The sequence below is a fragment of the Malus sylvestris genome, chromosome 6, assembly GCF_916048215.2.
Source record: "Malus sylvestris chromosome 6, drMalSylv7.2, whole genome shotgun sequence".
Lineage (NCBI taxonomy): Eukaryota > Viridiplantae > Streptophyta > Magnoliopsida > Rosales > Rosaceae > Malus > Malus sylvestris.
The window spans coordinates 26,744,625-26,768,852 of record NC_062265.1 but is presented as its reverse complement, the minus strand read 5'-3'; the positions used below and the strand labels follow the sequence as shown (position 1 = coordinate 26,768,852).

The 24,228-nt window shown below is 38.1% G+C and overlaps 2 protein-coding genes across 2 annotated transcripts; both read right to left on the bottom strand.

The window, feature by feature from the left end:
• Positions 1–6,006: 6,006 nt before the first annotated feature.
• Positions 6,007–8,848, bottom strand: LOC126625167 (ubiquitin-conjugating enzyme E2 27-like). The gene is made up of 5 exons (XM_050294250.1): positions 8,496–8,848; positions 7,956–8,004; positions 6,830–6,989; positions 6,525–6,614; positions 6,007–6,347 (listed from the first exon to the last, which is right to left on the bottom strand). The coding sequence occupies exons 1-5, from the start codon at positions 8,674–8,676 to the stop codon at positions 6,240–6,242; spliced, it is 588 nt and encodes a 195-aa protein (XP_050150207.1). The 5' UTR covers positions 8,677–8,848; the 3' UTR covers positions 6,007–6,239.
• Positions 8,849–11,116: 2,268 nt separating this feature from the next.
• LOC126625168 (early light-induced protein 1, chloroplastic-like) lies at positions 11,117–12,390 on the bottom strand. The gene is made up of 3 exons (XM_050294251.1): positions 12,130–12,390; positions 11,950–12,039; positions 11,117–11,642 (listed from the first exon to the last, which is right to left on the bottom strand). Exons 1-3 carry the CDS (start codon positions 12,271–12,273, stop codon positions 11,295–11,297), a joined length of 582 nt encoding a protein of 193 aa, XP_050150208.1. The 5' UTR covers positions 12,274–12,390; the 3' UTR covers positions 11,117–11,294.
• Between the last annotated feature and the right edge of the window lie 11,838 nt (positions 12,391–24,228).

Below are 24,228 nucleotides of genomic sequence, written 5' to 3'. Positions count from 1 at the left end.
ACAAGGTAGCAATAAGATCATTAAATGAAAGTTGCTCTCCGGTCTCGAGGGACCAAGGTCAAGTTCACAACTTTTTTTCTAGAGAGTTTTGACGAATTACTCATGATATTATTCATTTTTAACGAAAATAACATTTTTACTTTAAAAAATCACTTTTGGTATTATTCACTTACAACATCTTTTTATCCTTTTGATTAAAACTCAAAATTTTCAAATCATTTTTATTAATTTTCGTATTTTTCTATCCCAAATTATAACAAATTAACTCAATGTGTGCAACAAGAATCACTTTTTTTTTTTTATAACAAATTAACATTGAGTCGATGCGTGCAACAAGAATCACTTATCTTAGTCCTCTAGGATTCCCATTAAAATAATGAGTAGATTTCTAGGTAAAAGAAAAGTAGGCGCACGATTTGATTAGAGTAATCATGATAAATTGGATAATAATTGAAAACTTAGAACCCACTAGTGATTACATAGCCGAATTGACAAGTGGTAAGGTTCATGTGGTTATGTATAACTTCTTTTTTTGTTTTTAATAAAATTTCTCTTTTACTGTCGAAATTTTTTGTAAAAAGGAAAAAAAAAAGCTGGATTGATAAGGGGAGGCTGAATTTATAGTGAAATGCTAGTAAAGTAGCATGAGGTTGAATTTTTGGTTTGATTTATTTTGTGCAGAGTTGATCTTTATAAGGTAATTTAGAAAGTAGATAGTTTTAATAAGAGTAATGTTATACATATCATGTTTTTATCCCATATTTCTATACCACTTTAGGTGGCATCTAATGTGGACAGCCACATCATTTGAAAAATTTGCAAAACTCAAGGAAAAGAAGGAGAAAAACTCCTCGTATACCACAATCACCATTTAATTAACCAGTTTTTCTTAATTATTAGTTTATTAAATAATGAACTAAATTTAAAAATCTGATGAATTCAAATTATGTGATTGTCCACGTCAAATGCCACATAAGGTGGTATGAAAATATGTTATAAAAACATGGTATGAATAACATTACTCTTTTAATAATCAAACAACATTGCAGTATGAGAAAAAGAACCGAGAAAGTAGATGGTTATTATAACATTGACATTCTCTTCGTTGTTTATCGATCTACACCTCTCATCGATATCTCCTATGCTTAAGTAACATTCACCAATTCAGCCTCATGCTACTTCAAATACAACCTGTAAATTAACACCAATCCAAAAAATGATCCACTCTAACTACAAAAAGTAGTTCTTTCGCTTTTGGACGGCTGAATAATTCGACCTAGAGTGAAAAGGAAGCCAATTTTGTGCAAAAGTAAAGCGATAAAGAATGAATAATAATTAATAGTTTAAGCAGTAAATAGAGAGATTTTTCAATGTATCGGAAACAGTTCGACTCACATTGTAACAATATAATTAAAGGAACTTTAACGAAAAACTCTTGGTACTGTTCATTTTAACGAAAACCCATATTTTTACACTACAAAGTCAATCCTGATACTATTAATTTTACCTTTTATTTTATCCTTATCGTTAAAGCTTAAATTTTTCAAATCATTTTCATTAGTTTTCTTTATAATTAATTAGTAACTTTGTAACGAATTATATTATAACATTTGATGTATCTAATCGTGTTTTCAATAATGAAAATGAATTCTACCAACCCCACCGAACCTATTAAAAAGGGTAAGATAGGTTGGATACTCACATTTATTACAAGAAACAAAGAAACAAAACTTGCAGTTGAATTTAAGTAGAATTGCAATTGCAGGCACCAAGTTTTTGTTAATTTGTGGTGGTTTGTTTGCATGGCTACCACTAGTAAAGAATTGTATTTTCAACTGACGAAATTTACATCCTACATAGCTACACCAAAAAATTCTAACTAATTAACTGATAGAAAAGAAAATTCTAACTAATTAACTAATAGAAAAAAGATGACGCTAGACGAGATTTCACAACGTTCTACGGTTCTAGTGATGTTATCCTCGAACATGAAGAGGGAAGGGCAGGAAATTTCTAGGTGTCTCATATGTGACTATTATCAAAGAGTTAATTTTCCTTTTTTTTTTTTTTTAGTTTCATTATAATAAAAAATAAGCGATAGGAGAAGGATGACACGTGATTAAATAGTATCATCTATAAGAAAAAGTATTGAGTCAAACAAATTGAAGGTCAAGCTTATAGTGCCGGTGATTAAATAGAAAATTGACCTGTCATTGACTAGATGATTCAAGCTTTCATAAAATAATAAAAGAGCAAGGAAAGGACAGAGCATGCCAAGTTTTTTTCTAGAAACATAAACATTTCATTCATTGCTCCGCTCAATTTAATTTATTTTTCCTTGCTGCATGAGTCACATTTGAGTTTGGTAGAATGGCAAATTAAAAATATAGGTTGGATGTCATCAATCTTCACTCATCGGTTTGTAGTGATGAGTATATTCACCAAACCTTTCTTTTCATCTTAATTCTAAAGAAGCATAAAGTCTTACCTCGAAGATGTAATAAAACTAAATATAGTCAGTGGCAGATCAGGAAATATAATTAGAGAGTTAATAAGAATAGTGCGGGAAGTGCAAAAAAGTTTTTGGGCAAAATAACATGTCAATTGGCATCTCATCGAGCTTTGAAAGGTTTGAGGTCATTTGCTTAATCATACTGCACGTATGTCAATAGAAGGCAACAGCTTCTGAGTAAGCATGTCAACGAAAGTCAATAGTATTTGAGCAAGCATGCCAACATATGTCGAGTAAGCATATTGAAAGATGGCCATAGCAAAGCATACCAAAGCACGAGGCTAGCAGCCACCCTGCCTAGTGCCATAGATAATTTGTCGAGCAATTGGAGGCAACTTTCAGGGCAACACATATCTTCAAAGGGCAACACCTAGCTCTTTCGTGGAAGATTTCTAAGCTTGGGGAGGTCAGCTGACCCTTCTTGCCCCAAGGTGGATCCGCCTCTGAATACAGTTTGTGTGTGAGGTTTATAGTTAATATCATCGATATTTTATGTGATAAAATCTCACACCTAATAATCAGTTGTTAAATTAAGTTGGTGATGTTGATGGTAAATTATGCTGAAACTAAAATGGGTATCAAATTTAACTAACATATCACTTTTTTTTTTAAATTATATTGATTAGCATATATGTAACGTGGATCAATTTAACTAATATGTTAGTGATATTGAACTTATTTGTGATTGTGAATTCAAAGATGAGATTACATATGATGATCTTGTGTTTAAAATATTATCAACCATTGACCGGTATTGTATATTTATTGGACATATTTTTTTAAACAATTCTTGTTGAACTATAAATTGACCACTCACTATTTAATCACAAGCAATTGTATTTTCTATGATCATTTCATTTTCAATGACCACAACATCAAAGTGTTCCTATTTCAAAGTTTGACACCTTAAACCAAAGTCAAAATTATAACATTATTATTTTGTTTAATAACAAGAAGAAATGTAAGAAACGGTGACGTTGTCGGGTCGTACAAGCGATCGTAGCAGAAAAGGGAGGACTTTGAACGTATGTTTAAATATTCTTTATCAACTGAACTACGAAACAAGGGCGAAAAGGTTTTTCATTGAGTTAGGGTGTACATGACGTTTTTGAAGCTTCTTACAAGCAGTCCAATCAATAAGCCCAAATCTTTGGACTTCACCTTCTGGTTTTGTGAACTGGGCCTGTCGAGATTTTTTCTCTTTTTTGCTGCGGTCCTTTCAGCATCGGAAGGTTGTGTTTGGTCGACATGAGACGAACAAGGTTGCACATGGGCTCCCGAGATTGAGTTTAACTGTAGCTCTTCTGTTTTATGGTTTGAAGAACCACCTGATGTAATTTTTGATTTACTTTTTGAGGATAGTATTACTAGTTAGAGGTGCAAGATGCTCTTTTTCCCTTGAATCGAGCTAAAAGTCTTGGCAAGGTTTTTATCGATGCCCATTATTAGCACCCTATTCTCGTGTCTGTACGATGCCTTCTCATTTATGCAATATCGTACTTCTTTCAAAAAAAAAAAAAAACTTTCTGTTGTCAAAATGCCAAAATAAAAAAGAAATTTTATTTTCTATACGACTTAAGCATCATATATTTGTACAATGGCAAATATTTAGACTCATTTGAAAGTATTTATAAAAATGACTGAAAACGTTTTTGGCGAAAATGTTTTTAAAACCAATTCTTAGTAAAAACGCAAGTGAATCCTAGAAAATCACATAATTGGTGGAAGAAGCACTTCAAGTGCTTTTGGAATCCAAAAATATTTCTTTAAAAGTGATTTTAGTCATTTTCAAAGCACTTTAAAACAAGTCATTAATATGTGCTAAAATTTAGTGATAATTTTGTTTACTTGCATGAGGTTTCAAGTTTAACTCCATAAATCGGAAGCTTGATATTGCACCACACAGAGGAGGGGATATTATACTCTCTAAGGAGACGGGGAAGCATTACAACACAATACATCATCTGTAACTAGAGATCAAACTCAAATGAGATATTATATTTGTTCGTTATCTATATGAGTCGAATTTAAAACATCTCACTTACTAATTAAGAGAAATTTATATTCTTTAAACCGTGGTGTTAGAGAAAAGAGTTGACTATAAGCACATGTAGTGTTGCAGAATCCACAGAACGACTGATAGCCACAAAGCAGGGACAAACTAAAACCACTAGAAGTAAAAGAATCAAAACATCATTGAACAAAACGTGTCCACTCCCCATTGGCTGCATTGTATGATATGTGGTGGATAAAAAGGGCATAAAAACTCACCACTTAAACCCTTCAACAGATTTAATTTAATTTCTTCGAGTTCTGGAAAAAAAAAAGCACACAGAAGTGTGGGAAGGAAGGAGGGAGAGGAAGATGGGAAGCTTCATCTGCTGCTCGGATTCCGACGACATGTTGCTGGGGCTGGTGCTGGCGTTGGTGCTTGCGATGGCCTTCTTCATCATGTGTCAACCTCCTCCTTCAAGGAGAGTGGCTGTTTACCATTGCTATTAATCACTTTTATACCAAATTGTGCTTCGTTTCTTCGCGTCGTGTATTTTTCATAACGTGTTTTTTTTCGAAACGCTTTTTCTTTAGCTTCGTGCACTCTGTGATGCAAAACAAAAATTGTAAAATATTCAATTTAGAGAGCAAATGACTAAAAAAAGAATGCGAAATCGTTACGTTTTTACACATGCAGATGTATTGTGTGCTTTTTTAATTGCATTTGGCATTTCTCTTCCCATGCACATCAAATAATGAGAAGTGCAATGTTAGTTTTTTATTCATTTTATTTATTCATTTATTAATATCACCCAAATAATGTAGGTACCAGAAATTGAGGTTTCTCTTTTCATTGCTTGAACGTTTGTGTTAGGTATGAAAATTGGGAGCAGACAGAGTGGAGACGTATCAAAGGAAGCAATGCCAGGAAATAGAGAATCGAACACAGAACCTCGACTCCAAAGGAGAGGAGAGTCATTGGGACAGAAGATGAGAGAACAAGTAGACACCGGTTTAGAAACAAGTAAACCCGAGAAATTAAAAATGATCCAAAGCCACCAAGAAGCGGGAACTAAATAGCTACCCACAATGAACCTCAAGGAGCTTGTACTCAAGTGATTAAGAACAATTACCCCTGCGTCGGAAGTCCTAGATACGAATCCCCTTCCGCTACTATCACTTGTATTGCAGAAACAAGCCACAATGAACCACCAAAAAAGCACTAACATAAGACACCATACTCATGTCTAAAGATCTGATCGAACCCCCAATTTGTCAATCATCCGACACCCCATTTCATCACAAACATTCCGAAACTTTGGAATTTTCGGGTGAGTATTGGAACAATATTTCAAGAACACAACATCGATGATAAACATAACACCAAAGAGAAGCACATTCCGTCCCTGGAAACAAACACGCATTTCCAATTCCAACCGATGCCCCCAGAATTTTCTGCCAGGCTGATTTTGGTGAAAGAACAAAGATGCTGAAATAAAAAATTTACCCAAGTTCCACATTTTAACATACATGGTTAATAAGGATAGAGACAAAGTCTGCAAAGCATTAGAAAAGTTGAAAAAATACTAAACTAAACATAGAAAAACTTTATATCGAATTAATCCTTGATGTCAGTATACTTTCCAGCATCTTAGAGTGGGTAGCTTATATACTTAAAGATCAAATCTCTGCTGGCAGCTATCATTTGTGTGCTGAACAAAGCTTTTCTTTTTGGCTAACCGGAGCAAAGCTTTTCGAGGGCTAAGTTCTCATCCCCACCAACGGCTTCCAAAGTACTCCTTGCCTGAGCTTCGGGGAAGCCCATCTCAACAAGCTTTTGTACCTGTAATGGATCCACCAGCTTAATAGATCTCCAGATTTGAGGATAATTTCTTCATTGTAAGTTATTAATAAGATAGTAAAATTGTTGAGTTTTCTTTCAAAGGAGTACTTTGGGTGAATTATGTTTTGAACATTTTCTGTTTTCTTTCCATCAAAGAGAAGGCGGGATCACACTGACCTTTTCATCAATCCCAAGAGATGATTTCTTAGCAAATGTTTCTGTCCAGTACCGAGCTGTGCCAACAAAGGTCTGATAATCTTTCAGATACTGCAATATCACCATAGAGGTAGTGATTTAGAAAGAGAAGAATTTTATGAATAAAAACATAAGAGGCATCATCAGGGCCAGATTAGCAGCAATCCATTGCGAGTCTGATACTCTCTGAGGACTACACATTCACTAAACATAATCTAACATCAGGTCATAGACGCATATGTTGCTAAACCAGAATCAATGGATAAAGGACAAAAGCAGGTTTAGACCTGCTGTGCCACCACAGCATCTTGAGGATCATCCGGCTGAGGAGCAGAAAGCAAAGCTTGTACAGATAGAAGTGCTGTCTTCAATGTGAGAGCTGGGCTCCATTGGTCCTTCAATATATCAAGACAAATTGCTCCACTCTGACTGCTAATATTAGGGTGCCTTCAACAGATGACATACATACACAAAAGAAAATTATGAAGACTCTCTATGAATATTGTTTCTTTGAGTATTCAAATTCATCTACTTTAGAAATTGTATTTACAAACACAGTGGCACCTGGTTGTTTTTGTTCGGAAATGCAAACTGTTTTTACGTAACATTATAAAGTGCAGTCAACATGATATAGTAGGGATCAAATATTGACCTCCAAGCCAAATCAAGAAAATTCAATCAAATCCCCGACTTGCAGTTCATGTTATCAAGAATTACAAAATACTTGTCTTCAACCCATGGTACATACATGCAATGGATTGTCAGTGTACTTCAATCTCGGTTGACTACATAAAGACGTAAAACTTAACAATCTGTTTGGATGAGGAAATTTAAGATTACTAAATAATTTTAAAATGATGGAAATTGAAATGACGGAATTTTGTTATCCAGAATTGTGAATTTTCTTATTTGGGTAACCTAAAAGAACAATGGATTTTGAATACGGAAATTGTTATTTTTAAACTCTCACTCATGGAAATTGGGAAATGACACCTATCTACATAGAATTTAAACTTGAGAATTGAAGGTCCCAAATTCCAAGTTCTTTTTTCAGGTGGAAATTCCAAATTTCTAGGTTTATGAATTCAAACAAGGGAATCGGTGCATGTCAATTTATAAAATCTGACTTTTGTCAAAATCCCAAGTTTATTTCCATCATCCAAACATAATGTAAAGGAATTCTAATTCCCAATCAAAAGTCACTATGACTTCTCCATTCATGCTTTATTGTTAATGGGTTCTTTTTTCAGTGTTATCAAACACAGAAATTTAAAGTCTATTTTCCGATTGTATACTATATAATCTAAACAGAAATGTAAGACATTTCAATGATACTCAGTGTGTGGTCAATGAACAAGCAAAATAAAACGACAAAGAACTAGAGGCTGAGATACGAACATAAATTCGCCCTACCAAACTTTGGTTGTAAACTGCATTTTGGGAGGCTCAAAAGGGTATGCATCTGCACGAAGAAATTCGACAGTTGACAGCCGTGTTAGTACTAATTTTAGCATATTCCTTTCTCATTCTTTACGACTGGAAACCCATGTTTACAAGCAACCAGCTAAACTATATTTGCATATTAATGCAATCAAAAGCTACCCAAACCAAATTATCAAACACCACACAGCCAGAACACACAAGAACAAGGAAAAGAAGTGTAATTTCAACAAATTAATACTCACAAACTTACTTACCTCCAAATTAATCAACCCAAAAATTACAAATTAACTTTTTTTTTTCTTTACCTGCAAATATTATTCAAACCCACCTAAAACCCACTAACATATTTACTAAAACGACCTTCTTTCATAAAAAAGTTTCAATTTTTCAACAATCCAATTGACCTTCTCACCTTTTCTCGAGAAACAAACAGAAAAAAAAAACATCAAAATTACGAGTAAAAATGACAAAACAGAAGCAAACAGTGAAAAGGGCAATTGAGAATTGAACCTGGCAAGGCGATGTCGATCTGAAAGGTGCCACCCTCATAAGGGGTACCCATTGGGCCGGGAATTGTTCCGATTAAACGGGCAAGAGTGGCTTCGTTCTTGGGTATGACTTTGATGCCTGAGCGCTCCATGTCTCTGCTGCATTCCTGAAGCTCCTTCTGAACCCTAGCAAAGTCTACCATCTTCAATTGCTCGGAGAGAATTAGCCGAAGAACTCGAGGGGAATGGGAGATGGCGGTACGGCAAATAAAGCTCTCGCCTTTAACTGTCTCTCTGTCGCTCTCTGTTGATGCTATGCTTGCACTTCTAGAGAGAGAGAGAGAGGATAAATCTAATTTCAGTATCAACTTTTGGAAGGGAAAAAAAAAACATCAAAATCAACTAACCAGTTAAAGGTTTTTTTTTTTTTCTCTTAAAAAATATTTTTATTATAAAAAAAAAAAGGTTATTGCTGCTGGCACTACAAAAAAATTATTCCACACTCCTTTGATGTGTAAAAAAATTTCTTTATATTTCTACATGATTGGAGTGCACAATTTTTGGAGTGCAATGACAACTATTTAAATGATATTTTTAGAATTATTTTCTTCTCATTGGAGTTTAATCTCCTTCATAAATTACGGAAGTACTTTAAATCTTTAGATTTTGAAAGAAATTGAAAGCGATTAGAACTTTAGGAGTACGTAATTAGCATTTTAAACGAATATATGAAAGTCCAAGGATATTTAACCAAGATTTTAAATAAATTAATACAAATCTGTATTGTATTTTAAATGGGTTATTCAATTATGATTTTATTTTTAAAAATATATAAAGTGAAGGATTTTGATGGTTTTGAGAGAATTTCACGATGTTTTAGGCTTTTAACAAATTATGTGTCTTCCTCTAAAATTTTAAAGCGATTGAAAATTCAGACAATTGAATGTGCACCCTTTTTGTTTTGATTAAAGTATAATATCATGGTTTCAAAAAAGAACTTTTATTTACACAATAACAATTTTAGATATTTAATCTCATTTACAAAATATGTTAACACTAATTTCTTCATGGGCATGTGACGTAGTTTAAATATTCATTGTTCGGATCCCATATAAGTCATGTACGATCATCAATGGTTGACATTACATCATACTCACACGAGTCTCACACATACCAATGATCAATATATTATTGGACCCGGGTTCTCTGTCATTCCAGTTCCCATATACTCTCATTCCTTCCTATTTTATGCGGTCATGATTAAGCCACGTTAACATTTTATATTGATTTTTTTATAGAGATAATAAGACAAAAAACAATAATGATATAAAATATTGACGTGGCTTAATCGTGACCATTCAAATAGGAGGGGATGAGAATGTATGAGAACTGAGAGGGCAGAAGCCATGTCCTATATTATTATGTGCTCATTTGCGATTGACGCTACTTGATTTATTTTATCTAAGAATTTGACTAGTTAATATATTTAGGCTCTTGGAGTTGGATAAAAGTAATTGTAGACCTTAACACTCTTTTTTTAAGAAATGCTAAGAAAATTTTGTCGAAGTAGTACTCTTTATAGATTATTTGTCATCTCATATTTTAACGTTAATTCTTGTGTCAATAAATATTATGCAAAAATATAAAGTTATAGAGAATCTGTGTAAAGTTCCACTTTTGAAAATCTCCTGAACATTTTTTTTTTTTTGGTCAAACGTAGACCTTAACAATTTGATAGTGGCAAAATAAATAAAGAAGCATTGATAGTTAATATTTAGGCCCCGTTTGGGATTGAGGTGATTTTAAAAAAAGCCACTGTGAAAAAAAACTGAGGGTCATTTTTGTGTTTGGTAAACTGAAAAAAAAGAGCTTATTTTGGAAGCTGCTGTGAGAATAAGCTGAAAATCAAAGGAAAAGCTGAAGCTGCTATTTGCCGCTTTGAAAAAAAGTCAGTTTTTTTAAAGCACACGGAGCTACAGTGCTCCTTTAATGAAAAGACACACTATCATCCTGCTTTTTTTTCCAAAAGCACTTTCACAAAAAAGTTTACCAAACACTCTACTGGCTTTATTTCACAGCCGCTTATTCTCACAGCACAGCCGCTTATTCTCACAGCAGCTTTTTTTCAAAGCACAGCAATACCAAACCAGCCCTTACTGTGGTGGGCGGCTTAAAAGTTTAAATTAATTATTCAATTAATTAAGGTTAAAAGTTAAATATTTTAATGGAAGTATCGCAATTATTAAGTCTACTAAAGTCAAATTCCATGGATCTAAAAGTTGCCTTGCATTCAAAACCACATTTCACCTTAGAAAAATTCTATGAAGGAAAAAGCAAAAAAGTGTGTGTATATATTGGGATGGTGGAATATGTAAATGTGACATTCTATATAGAAAAATGAAAAGGGATCCTTTTTGGATACTTTCATTCTAATTCATCAAGTTCGAAAATCCGAGTCATTGAAATTTGATACAACCGTTAAATTTTTAAAGTGAACCCCTGTTTGTAGCTGTTGAATTAAATTTCAACTGTCTAGATTCCCGGACTTGGTGGATTAAGAGGAAGAGATCCAGAGAGGATCCCTTTCCTAGAAAAATGTCAAAGTTATTCTCTCACAATGAGACTTTTTATGAACCCTCTACATTTCAAAATAAACATCAATTCTCATAAAAACATTATAAAATATAATGTCAAGACATGAGGTGAGAGTCTATGCAAACTCTCACTTTCGAGATAATTTCCTTAGCACTTTTCTTCTATATATTTATATTAATTTGTAAATTGTAATTACAATATGTTACATTCTTTTAAGATATTTACTCTACACTAGGGTCCCACCCTTCACATACTCAGTGAAGGCCAAAGCTACAAGTCCCAACATTGCCAGCCTTCCATTCCACAACTCAGCATCTGAAGTCATGAGCCCCTTTGATTTGGACTCCGCACTCACCCCTTTCAGTAAAGGAACCAGGGATGCCACTGTCAATAAAATGCTGGTGCCAAGAAACAATGGGATCCCTGCACCGTTCGATATCTGAGCAAACACATCCTGTCCCTTGGATAGCTCCACTGCTAGAGCTGCAACAAATCCCACCATTGCTAGCCTGCCGTTGATTCTCTCCGGTGCTGGCCCGCTAAATGCAAGCACGTCTGAAATCTTTGGGGTAACCTGCACACAAAGAGAAGTATACATGTCACATATATGTTTGTCATGTATATATCCTTGAGAATCTATACATATATAATATCTCTTCATGAGCTTATAATTTTTATTTATGATTCAATCCTAATTCCACCCACAATGTTCTCTCATCAAATTGCTTCGTAGCATATAATAAAAATGCTTATCTTGCAGAATTTGAACTCTGATTTCAAAATTAGTAGCCGCTAAATGTGTGGTTTAATAGAGTCGGACAAAGTAATTAAATTTGACAAATTAAAGAAAGCTTCCTTACATAGGTTGAGGGAGTAGTTACCTTAGGAGAAGGACGAGGAGGTAAAGGTGATGAAGGAGCTGGTTCTGAATTTTCTGATGCATACTTGGTTGGTTGCTCCTTCTGATCATCCTGCAATTAACTCAAATGTGATGAAAACCCTGACCCTAATACATGCATAATGCTAGATTAACCAAAGACATATATAGAGTAAAAATTTACCTTGGCCATGGAGATTACTCTCATGTGAGCATGCTTACGTAGACTAACTGGATAATTAGCAGAAACAATCAGCTGGTTCACTCTGCTCTTACCAACTCCATAAGCGCTTGTAAAGATTGATTGCATGGAAACTATTGCAGACATTGTGTTTCTTAATGAAACAGGATTAAGTAGGAAAATTAATCAACTAATGCACTTTTAAGAAGGGCTGTAAAGTGTGTGTTTTTGGACTGTGGAAGTTGCATGCTTTGGAGACTTGGAGTGGGATTATATAGAGGAGTGACCTTGAGGCCCTAGGTGCCAAGTGGAGGAATGAATGGTGCAAAATTTGGCAACACGTACGTCCTCATTAGGGTTTCCCAGTCAAAACTGGGGTTCTCTTGTTCCACACATATTGTGGTAAGTAGTACGAGAAATGGACGTGGCTTCCTCGATCGCCACAATGCTGCAATGAAACAACAGTGCGTCTGATTTTGCGGTGGCATTTGGTTTCTAGGGTTTTTTTCACAGTTTTTGGTCACGACTGCTATGTAGAACATTCTACAATCTACGTGAAAGTACCAGATTACCATTGTCTCCTTGACTTTTCGTGGACTTTCTAGATAATTGAAGAATGTTATGCCGGTGATGGGTAAGACCATCTCTAAATGAGATAGTCAAATTTTAAGTGGAAAGTTATATAATTAAATTTAAAGGCAGGAACAAGTTTCAATCGAAATGTTAATCCTATTTGAATTGACATATGAGAAAATGTGATGTTAGTTGAAAAAAAAAAAGTGATGTCAAATAATATTTTATTATTTTATTATGTGGGTCTCATTAATGCACCAATTATAGATCTTGAAAATTTATTTTAATTGATTTCTTTTTAAAATGGGTCCAACAAATATCCTTTATAACAATAAAAAATACCGGTTGGAAAAAGAGAAATCCGACATTACCACATCAGTCATCAAATTAATATTTGACATTTATCTTTTGATGCTCTTAGAAAGTAGTCAAGAAAGGTTGGAGGGTTTAATCACCTTTACGTAATTTACGTTTGACATAGCTTTGTGGGGATTTGGTCTTCTTTTTTTGGCGGATTTAAATGCTAAACTTTGGTGACAAATTCAAGCATTGACAAAGAATTTAGGGAACCATGCAAGTGGCAAACTGGGAGGAAATAACTTTGGCAGAATAAAATTAACATCAATAAACATAGCAATATGACTTGTGAGAATGGGGAGAGTAATTTTTGACCTGTGAGAATGGGGAGAGTAATTTTTTACTGAAAATATTACTATAAAAAAAAAATTGGCGACTAGGATTTTACATAAGCCAATTCATTGATTATATTCTACTTTACACATTTTACATTTTTCGGGTGCCGAAAATACCATTATTGCATGTTTGATATATACAATTAATTCTTATAAGGGGAGCTAATGATTTTGAAAAATAAAAAATAAAAATAAAAGACTAATGCACAAAATCTTGGAGATGAATGCACAAAGGAGGCGAAATTAATGTGTACAAATATAGAAGAAGCAATGGAAGGCATTACAAATTATTACATATTAACATGAAATATGAGAACTAATGTCCTGGAAAAACTATGCGAATTACAATTTTGTATACACTGAATAATTATATTAACTTAAACGATTACAATAAATCAAGAATATTATGCTTATTTCTCAATTTAATTAATAAAAAGTTAAAGAATCAGATATATAATACACGTTATTGGATGCATTGTCATGTCTTCAAATTTGCATAAAATTAGGTATTTTAATTTAGTTTTTTATCTTCTTACCAAATTTGAAATATGAAAAAAGGCACTAATTTAGGGTTTCTTGCTTTTACTGCATGTGTTTCTACCAAATTAGTGTATTTCTAGTTCTTTATAAGTTTGGAAAAAGTTTATCAGCAGTATGTCACATTCTGTTCTTTCCATATTTTTATCATTCATACTTGAATCCATTGCGTTTTTTTTTTTTTTTTTTTGAGATACAGTAATACCAATGATTTCTTTGGAAAACATGTTGCACCACCACCGCAAAACATATCTATCTTACCCGTGAAAAACTATATTAATCGGGTTGGTCAAAGGTTTAGTTGGAGGTTCTTTGGCTTTAGAGAGAAACTCTGTACGTATTTCATTGAAAAAAGGTTTAGTATTGTATTTAAAAAAAATGAAAAGGAGAGGGTGACAATCGAGTGTTCCAAAAAGTTTTTTGAAGGTTGTCCGTGACGGGTGCATGCCACTTTGTGTCCTGCTAATGGTTTATTTTAATTTTTTTTATATCCGTACTTTGAATAATGGATATACTTGTAGTGGTCTAATTCGTGAGCGGAAGGGTGGCATGATGACATCGAAAGTGATGTCATCCGTTCTAATGAGCAAGCTTCAAACTAATGTTGAAGCCAATTGAGATTGTATTTATCCTTTACAATCTCAGTTGGCTTCAACGTTAGTTTGAAGCTTGCTCCATTAGAACGGATAACACCACTTTCGATGACATCATGCCACCCTTCTACTCACGAATTAAACCACTACTAAATATGTTCATTATTCAAAGTACGAATATAAAAAAAAAAAAACATTAGCAGGACAAAAAGGCATGCACCCGCCACAGACAACCTTTAGACAATTTTTTGAAACACTCGGCTGTCACCCTCTCCCCTTCATTTTTAGAAATTACAATGCTAAACCCTTTTTCACTGAAATACTTAGAGTTTATCTCTAAAACCAAGGAACCCCCTCCGACTAAACCTTTGACCAACCGATTAATATCGATTTTCCGCGAATGAGATCGATATGTTTGGCGGTAGTGCAACATATTTTCCACAAAAATCATTGGTATTACTAAGTGTATTACCATCCCAATTCCGACCAGAAGACCCTTCCCCATCAACACCAACGTCACCTTCACTCGGTAACACAACCACTGGAAAAATGCAATGGACTCAGGTATGAACGATAAAAATATAGAAAGAAAAAAACACCCAACGTGAGATACTGCTCATAAACTTGTCCAAATATATATAGAACTAGAGATACACTAGTTTTGGGAGAAGCAAGAAACCCAAAATTAGTGTCTTTTCATATTTCAAATTTGCTAAGAAAATAAAATTAAAATGCCTAATTTTATGCAAATTTGAAAACATGACAATGCAATCAATTACGTGTATCATATTGTAGACATCGAAATTTCGGTAAATAAATGTTGACCGATAAATCAAAGTGTCAACGCTCATGTATTACATAAATTTTACACGTAGCGTGTGACTCAACAAAAATTGAAATGAGTTGGAAAAGTCATCAAATAGGACACGTGTCAACACCTGGCTGAAACGACTTATTTCATCTGGGATATTATATTCAAAATTAGGTCTTGGGAAATTCTATAAATACAAGCCCATTTCATTCATTTGAGGAGGAAAAAATCATTAAGCAAGCTCTGAAGCTCTGAAACTCCGAAGCTCTCAAGCATCCAGGTTCCCAAAGAATCAAGAAAGCTCTCTTCGTTCTTCGTTCATCCTAAGATCAAGCCCCAACGGCCCTTTGGATCAACAATCATCCACCAATTCAAGATCAAGCCCCGACGGCCCTTGAAGAAAGTGTTCTTCGTTCTTCGTTCTTCGTTCATCGTTCTTCCAAGATCAAGCCCCGACGGCCCCTTGGATCAACCATCCACCAATTCAAGATCAAGCCCCGACGGCCCTTGAAGAAAGCACCATCGGTCATCATCCGTTCATCCAAGATCAAGCCCCAACGGCCCTTTGGATCAACAACGTCGACAAATCCACAAATCCAACCGTTCTTCAAGATCAAGCCCAAAACTCCTTGAAGATCCGTTCATCACTGTTCTTCAAGATCAAGCCCAAAAGCCCTTGGAGATCCGTTCATCAATGTTCTTCAAAGATCAAGCCCAAAAGCCCCTTTGAAGATCCGCTCAAATCCACCTTCAAGATCAAGTCCACAGCCCTTGAAGAACGTTCATCCTTAGATCAAGCCCAACGGCCCTTTGGATCAATCACACATCCACAAATACACACCTTACGGAGATCGAATCAGAGGATCAAATTAGAGAGAGATTGTAACCCAAAATCATCAAATACATAATATTTGTTTGTGCACGTCGTTCTTGTCTCTTTCGTTTCAGAAATTTTCCGTGTTCACAAATTGGCACGCCCAGTGGGACAATCTCTGCCTCTCATCTCTTTCTCCGTTCAAGAAATTCAAGCGCACTTCCAAAATTAATGGCATCAAGGAAGGCTCAAACTGTTCCCGCAACCGGCGCAAAGAACAAAAGCGTCCTCGTCGCAACTGGTGTCACTTTGGGCATCACGACTCGAAGCATGGCAAGAACTACTTCTGCCGCCTCTTTCACCTCTGCATCAACTCTGCCAAGGGAACAAAAGCACCCAAGGCACGAGCCTTTGATCACCTTAGCCTCACTAAGGGCACCAAGGGGGGAAAGCCCAAAGAAATACTCCGAATCCATACTCTCCGATGCCGATTCAAGCGACAGTTCAGCCATGCAAGTCATGACCATTGGAGCAACTTCAATCGATGAGCAGCTGGCTCAAATGAATGAAGCAATCGCAAGGCTAACCTGAACTGTGGAAGAAAAAGACTTGCAAATCGCAGCACTAGTCAACCGACTGGAGACGCAGGACGGCGATAAACCCGACCCAGAGGATGATCCACTAAAGGGAGGAGCTGGCGGAGACGAAGAACCCCCGGTGAAGAAAATCGATGGGAAGCCGGAGCCGGACCAAGCAGCGGCACTCATGGGATCTCTTTCTATCCAGCAGCTGCAGGAGATGATCACCAACACCATCAAGGCACAGTACGAAGGGAGCTCAAATACCTCCGGGTTGTACTCAAAGCCGTATTCAAAGAAGATCGACGCCTTAAGGATGCCGAGGGGTTATCAACCACCAAAGTTCATGCAATTTGATGGAAAGGGAAACCCGAAACAGCACGTTGCCCACTTCGTTGAAACCTGCAACAACGCAGGAACCGAAGGGGATTACCTCGCCAAGCAGTTTGTGCGCTCGCTGAAAGGAAACGCCTTTGAGTGGTACACGGATCTGGAGCCTGAGTCCATCAACAGTTGGGAGCAATTAGAGCGGGAATTCCTCAACCGCTTCTACAGCACTCGCCGCACTGTGAGCATGCTAGAGCTAACGAGCACAAAGCAGTGGAAGGACGAGCCAGTCATTGACTACATCAACAGGTGGCGCACTCTAAGCCTCGACTGTAAAGACAGGCTCTCGGAAACCTCTTCAATCGAGATGTGCATCCAAGGCATGCAATGGGGTTTGCAATACATCCTTCAAGGCATTAAACCACGGACCTTCGAGGAATTGGCCACCCATGCCCATGACATGGAGTTAAGCATCGCCCATCATGGGAAGAAGGAACCGATCGCCGACTACAAGAACGACAAAGTTCTTGGGCCAAAGGTGGAGAAGGCTACGTGGAAATCCACCAAAGAAGCAATGACAGTCAACACAGCTCCCGTCAAAATCCCTACACGAGGCAAGGCGATTCAAGCCGAAGGCTTTCGTGATCAAGAGATGCGTAGACGCACTTTGAAGGAGCTTGAGGAGAAAACTTATCCATTCCCCGACTCTGATGTGGTTGCCATGTTAGAAGACCTGTTGGACAAGAAGGTGATCAGTTTGCCTGAGTGCAGACGGCCGGAAGAGATGAATCGTACCGACAACCCAAGATACTGTAAATTCCACCGCTTCATCAGTCATCCAACGGAAAAGTGCTTCGTACTGAAAGATCTCATCCTGAAGCTAGCACAACAAGGGGAAATCGAGCTTGACCTCGAAGACACGGCTGCGGCACACACTACTACTATCGTGTTTGAATCACTCGATCCTGTGCATCTCCGAAGCATGCATGACCATTCCCGTCAATGTTCAAGTCACATGGCACCTCCTACACAACCATCACCAGGGGCAAGCAACCAAGATGCATCTACTGGTGATAAGAAAGGGTGGACATCGGTGACCTACAAAAAAACGAGGAAGCCAAGACCACAAGCCATAAGGCCAAAAGATGAGCCTAAACCCGCCCTTCGAACTTCAGTCTTCGAAAGGCTGAATTATTCAAAACCTAGAATTGCAGCACTTGATCGCATCAGTGGTCGAGACCAAACTTCCGTCTCCAAAAGGCTTGAGACGCCAACACCTCAAAGATCAGTCTTTGAAAGGTTATCAAAACCCAAGAAACAAAGCGGCACAGCTAGATCCCCTCCGCAACGGTCGGCTTTGGACAGACTTAAAGAAACTAAGAAGCCTTCTAGAAACAGGAAGACAACACCAAAAGGAGAGAAGCTCGACAGTCTAGCAGGAAAAGACGATGTTCAAAGCTTGATTCCTTCAAGGATGAAGCGCCAAGCAACTTTGGAAGTCGACACAAAAGGACCACTGAAGGTAAGGAGGCGCATCATCATCTACACCGGCCAATCTTCATGGCAACAAACCCAAGAGGACCACACTGAAGAGAAGGCCCAAGAAGACAAAGAAGACGAAATCCTGGAAAAAGACGTCACTTCCGGCTCTGTCAACTCAAAATTTTCACCTCAATCGCTGGGGGTATGCTCCAAAAACATGCCAGTCAAGCCGAGTGAAGTTGAAGGATGGACTTATGTCACTCCGAAGAAATTGCACAAGAAGCATATGTCTTCTCCACAAGCTCACCAATGGGAAAGGGGGCAAAACAACTCCTGTTCACCTCTAGAACAGTGTGAAAGTGTTGGAGATAATGAAACTTTGACACGAAGATCATCCATCCCCATCACGATGCGTGACATCTTCCCAGAAGACTTCTTCAACTACTCAGTCAAGGCTCCTTGCTACGAAGATTGCGAGGAACGACTCTCTCAGATCGCTTGACGAACAAACGCTCCTTGTTCGCACGAGCCTAAACTGCATGAACCAAGGCTCCTCGCCCGCACGAGTCTAAACTGCATGGCACAAAGCTCCTGGTCTGCACGAGCATAAAAGGCAACACCAACGCTCCTGGTCTGCACGAGCATAAAAGGCGACACCAACGCTCCTTGCCTGCATGAGCTGAAACTGCAAACGGCACCAAAAGAAAATACCAAAAAATATATATATATATATATATATATATATATATATGTATTTGAATTACGTTACGACTTGATCTCTTCTTTGGAGGGGTACGTAGGCAGCTCGAATATTCCAAAATTTGAGTTCAGTCACACCAAAATAAGGAATAAAAATTTTATTAAAAGTTTTAATGCTATTACAATTTCTTTGTACCAAAAAAAAAAAAGAAAAAAAAAAGAGATATATGTATTTACAAAAAAGAAGAAAAGAAAAAAAAATACATATGTTATTATGTATTTACAAAAAAAAAAAAAAAAAAAAAAAAAAAAAAAAAAAACATATATATATACGTCTCGGCCCAACACCATGCAGTCACCAATCTGCGAGCCCATCTACACACAGGTCTTAGCAGCTGAGGAACACAGCCCAAAGACCATGTACAGCCCATGCTAGCGCCAGTTTCTCGACCCAATATGAGACAAACCCAGCAAGCAAGCCATCTCTCTCCTCCAGCGCCGGTGTTGTCATTTACAACAACCAATTCGGTTCTTCGACCCGAAGTCCGACATCACCCACATCTTCAACTCCAAGCGGCTCTCGCCGCTCACTGATCTTTTACTCCAACAACTTCACCCCCTCGGCTGCTGCCACTGATCTTTCAAAGCTGCAATCTCCTTTAAGTGGGTATTACCATGGTCCAAGACGCCGACCTGAGCAACAGCAGCAGTCACAAGGCTCATCTGGGACTTCCTCGAGTGGGATGTTGTCACTCTGCCCTCCCGTTACACATTCTAATACGAGCACCAATGCTGCCGTGTTGCGATCGAAGATGATAGAGCTAACGATGATCTTCGAGCTGGGAAACTCGGAGATGATTCAAGCCTATTCAACAACCAGAGCCTTGTCGCCACAGCGCCTGTCCACCATAAGAGCCAGCGATAGCAACGGATCTCTCGGGAAGACCCGGCTCAGCAACGCCGAGTGCGAGGACGCCGTCGTCGCAGGAAACGCGCCCCAAGCAACGTGACGCCAAGATCTCCACCAAGCTCTCCGCCACTTCTGACTTTCTCTGCTACACGTGACTGGCTCGATCACGACTGCTCCGTGTCCTGGGTTCATGCCTGGACTGTCTTCCGGATTGGTGGTTGCATCAAGATGAAGGAAATCTTTTCTGCTGCACGTCAGGGCACTGAGAAACCTCCATGAGTGCTTGTATCACTTGCTGTCAAATAAAATAAAATAAAACTCTGGTTGAGGTTTAGTTGTCTTGAGCACAAGGTATGATCTCAATAGGGCATTTTTGACAAACGATGACACGAGCAGAAGTGTCATCTGAGCATAAGTTTCGTTTGTTTCGGTGTCTGCATGCAAGGTGACATGGTGAAAAGAGACATAATAGCTTGGATAGTTCAGTATTTGATCATCCACATCCTTGAAGTCGCAACCTATTCGCTGTTGGCTCCGCCCTCTCACATCCACCGCGTCAAGCTCCAGACCCTCCAGCACCAAGACTCCTCCCTTGCAGCATGCCACGCTCAACCTTCCTTCACAGCAGCGAACAAAGGGTAGCGGCGACAAGCAGTCACGAGTAGGGCTCTTCAACTCCAAGCTCGACCCCGTGCCCTCCATTGCTGAAACACCGGTGCCCCGAAGCTCTGCTCCATCTTCTGCCCATCATCAAAACATATATATATAAAGGACACACCAGTCTGGAAAGAAGAAGAAATGGTGGAATCTTGGTGCATCAGCCACCATCCTGAAAAAATATATATATATATATATATATAAAAACATAAAGAAAAAAAATTTGGGGATAGTGGACGGCAAAGAGGTGTGGTGACAGGTGTGTATACATTTGTTATATATAAAATATGATTTGTGGAGTTGTGTCAGACAAGCAGTGGCCATCAGTTAAGTTATGATGGTGGATGTGAACACCACCGAAAAGCAAAAGGAAAAAGGTGGGTGTGTGTGTGTATGTACATTGTGTGGGTATATATTATATATATGTACATGGCACCGGAAGCACTATGTAAAATATATATATATATATATATATATATATATAACAAAATAATATTTATATATATTTATATATGTATATATGTACATCTGAAGGAAATAAAGCTCGTTTATTGATTTCTAAAAAAAAAAAAAAAAAAAAAAGAAGAAAAAAAAAAAGCATTGAGAGAAATAGAAGTCCATTTTATTTATTTTTCTGAAAATTTTACATAAATTTGCATTATACATACCTTAAAAAAAAAATCAAATCAAATCAAATTTACAAGAGGGGATCTTCAAGGACGATCAGGTGGCGCCTCACAACTCGGCGGAGCTCCAGGAAGAGGAGGCGCCGGAGGTTGACTGTTTGAAACCTCAGCAGTCGGCAGAGCCCCAGAAGATGAAGGCAAATGCTGCTGGAACAAACCCACAAACCGCTGATGATCAAGTAAAATCTGACCATCGGATTCCTGCATTTGGTCAATTTTCCTCTTCATGTTTGTGGCATAGTTGTGCGCGAGCTTGTGCAACTGTTTATTCTCATGCTTAAGCCCTCTAATCTCCTGTTTGAGACTCATCACTTCAGCCGCCAATGATTCAACTTGACGGGTTCGAGCAAATAGGCGTTGGGCCATGTTGGACACAGAACCCGCACACTGCACACTAAAAGCCAGAGACTCCTTAACAGCCAACTCATTAGACCGCCTGGAAAGTAGTCTGTTATCTTTGGGAGTGACAAGGTTCCGGGCCACCACCGCCGCGGTCATATCATTCTTCATCACTGAATCCCCAACGGTAAGAGGACCAGTATGGGATATGAATGATGGGCGCCATATGTTGTCGGGAGAAGGCGGGACTGCCTCTTCACCAAGGTTCAAATCAAAACGACGGTCGGAGGGTCCAGACATTTTCAAAGGTGTTGAAGAAAGAAGAGGTCAGACAGATCAAGATCTTAGAAGTGCAAGATGGGAGTTTCTCCAAGCGAAAATTCAAGTGTGCTTTGAAACGAACTGCGTGCCTCTATAAAAAAAAAAAATCGGCACTCGACGGGATTTCAGAGATCGAAGAGGTGAGCTCAGAGTTCGAAAATGCCGATTCAAAAATCGAAGAGGCAAGCTCAGAAATCGGAGAAGCATCTTGCTTTTCCAGACGCGTTAGCAACCGTCACACGCAAACTCAGCTTTGCGGAAATCACGGGCAATTTGTCGAAGCGCCGATCCCAGATATCGAAGAGGCGCCAGTCTTTTTCAGCCTCGTCAGCACCTATCACATACACACTCAGCTTGACGAAAATTACGGACAATTTGTCGAAGATTTCTGATAAAGAAGAAAACACGTGAAGCCATACTGATCAATCACGCATTGGTTGCCGACACGAGTGAAATAATAGTACCTCTACAGGTATCAAAGAACTTCCTATAATTGTCTACCTTCACCTTCCATAGCAAGGCAGACATACAGAACCTTTCTTCATCTCCAAAAAAATGCTTTCCCAACGAAGCCTCTCGAGTCATTCAATGTTCCTTATTCCTTGGGGTACCTCTGCAAGCCAATGACTCCAAAGCAAAAGTATCTCATATCACCAGGGTAGAAAGCAAGAGTATCTCATATCATGCGTTCTCCCTGTCCTTTCCTTTGTCCTTGTTCTTACCTACAAAGACAAGGATAAAGAAAACAATATGCCGGAACTTCCACTCAAACTCGGGTAAGGAACCGACTGCTTGGAACCCTTCCCTGATTGCCTACCTAGCACTGTTCTCGAGTACTCGTTTCACACTGCTGCTGTACTTCCAAAGAAGCTGCCACATCTGCCTGGAGAACAGATAAGGCAAGTGAAAATGATACCTTGCAGCATGTGGAGACAAGGTGCAGAAGGAACAAGCAGAGAAGAATGCAGTCTGCACAGTCAACTCAGCAGAAGGAGTCCGAGCTGAAGAACTCAAGAAGCTGCCATATCTGCCTGAAGAAACAAGCAGAGAAGAATGCAGCATGCTCAGTCAACTCGGCAGAAAGAGTCTGAGATGAAGAACTCGTTTTGACCCTCAAATTCTTGGGTCGACTTACTAGGCGTTGTGGGCTGCACGTGCCGATTCACCACCCTTGAATCGAATCCTTAAAGATCAAGTCACCAACTGGAAGAAAAGCCCATCAATCTTGAAGATCATACCGTTGACCAAACTGCTCAGGTGTGAATTAGAAAGATTGAACAAAGAAACAGGTTGTCACATTTACCTCGTGCCTGCTTGCCATGTGTTCGAGTCAACCTTCAAGAACCAAGCCTCAACGGCCCTTGAAGAAGTTTCCAGCCAAATTCAAGATCAAGCCTCAACGGCCCTTGAGGAAATCACAAGTCCGATTCAAGATTAAGTGTCTACCACCCCTGAATCAAAACCTAGTTCAAGAATAAGCTGTGGAAAATCAACAATTGAAGGAATCCAGAAAATCCTCCAACCTAGTTCAAGATCAAAGCTGTGGAAAGTCAACAAGCGCAACAAAATATGTGCCGATTCACCCACTACCAAAGCCAAAGATCATCTACCACATGAAGCTACTTGTGGTCCAATTTCAACCTTCAAGATCAAGCCTCGACGGCCCTTGAAGAAATTTCAAACAAAAAAATTCAAGAACAAGCCTCAACGGCCCTTGAAGAAATCTCAAGCCCAATTCAAGATCAAGCCTCAAACAGCCCTTGAAGAAATCTCAAGCCCAATTCAAGATCAAGCCTCAAACGGCCCTTGAAGAAATCTCCAGCCGAATTCAAGATCAAGCCTCGACGGCCCTTGGATCGACGTCTACAGTAAGAAACTTCAAAACGCATCTCCTACACGTGACAAGCACATGTACACGACGCGACTTGAAGTGGGGGCATTTGTAGACATCGAAATTTTGGTAAATAAATGTTGACCGATAAATCAAAGTGTCAACGCTCATGTATTACATAAATTTTACACGTAGCGTGTGACTCAACAAAAATTGAAATGAGTTGGAAAAGTCATCAAATATGACACGTGT

What these genes read in the sequence shown, in the direction of transcription:
- LOC126625167 (XM_050294250.1), bottom strand. Translation starts at nt 8,676, where the DNA reads ATGGTAGACTTTGCTAGGGTTCAGAAGGAGCTTCAGGAATGCAGCAGA. An exon ending in GATCGACATCGCCTTGCCAG is followed by an intron (nt 8,005 to 8,495) that starts GTTCAATTCTCA and finishes TTCTTCGTGCAG; the next exon opens with ATGCATACCCTTTTGAGCCT. An exon ending in CAGTTTACAACCAAAGTTTG is followed by an intron (nt 6,990 to 7,955) that starts GTAGGGCGAATT and finishes CATCTGTTGAAG; the next exon opens with GCACCCTAATATTAGCAGTC.
- LOC126625168 (XM_050294251.1), bottom strand. Translation starts at nt 12,273, where the DNA reads ATGTCTGCAATAGTTTCCATGCAATCAATCTTTACAAGCGCTTATGGA. An exon ending in GAGTAATCTCCATGGCCAAG is followed by an intron (nt 12,040 to 12,129) that starts GTAAATTTTTAC and finishes AGTTAATTGCAG; the next exon opens with GATGATCAGAAGGAGCAACC. An exon ending in CTCCTCGTCCTTCTCCTAAG is followed by an intron (nt 11,643 to 11,949) that starts GTAACTACTCCC and finishes CTTTGTGTGCAG; the next exon opens with GTTACCCCAAAGATTTCAGA.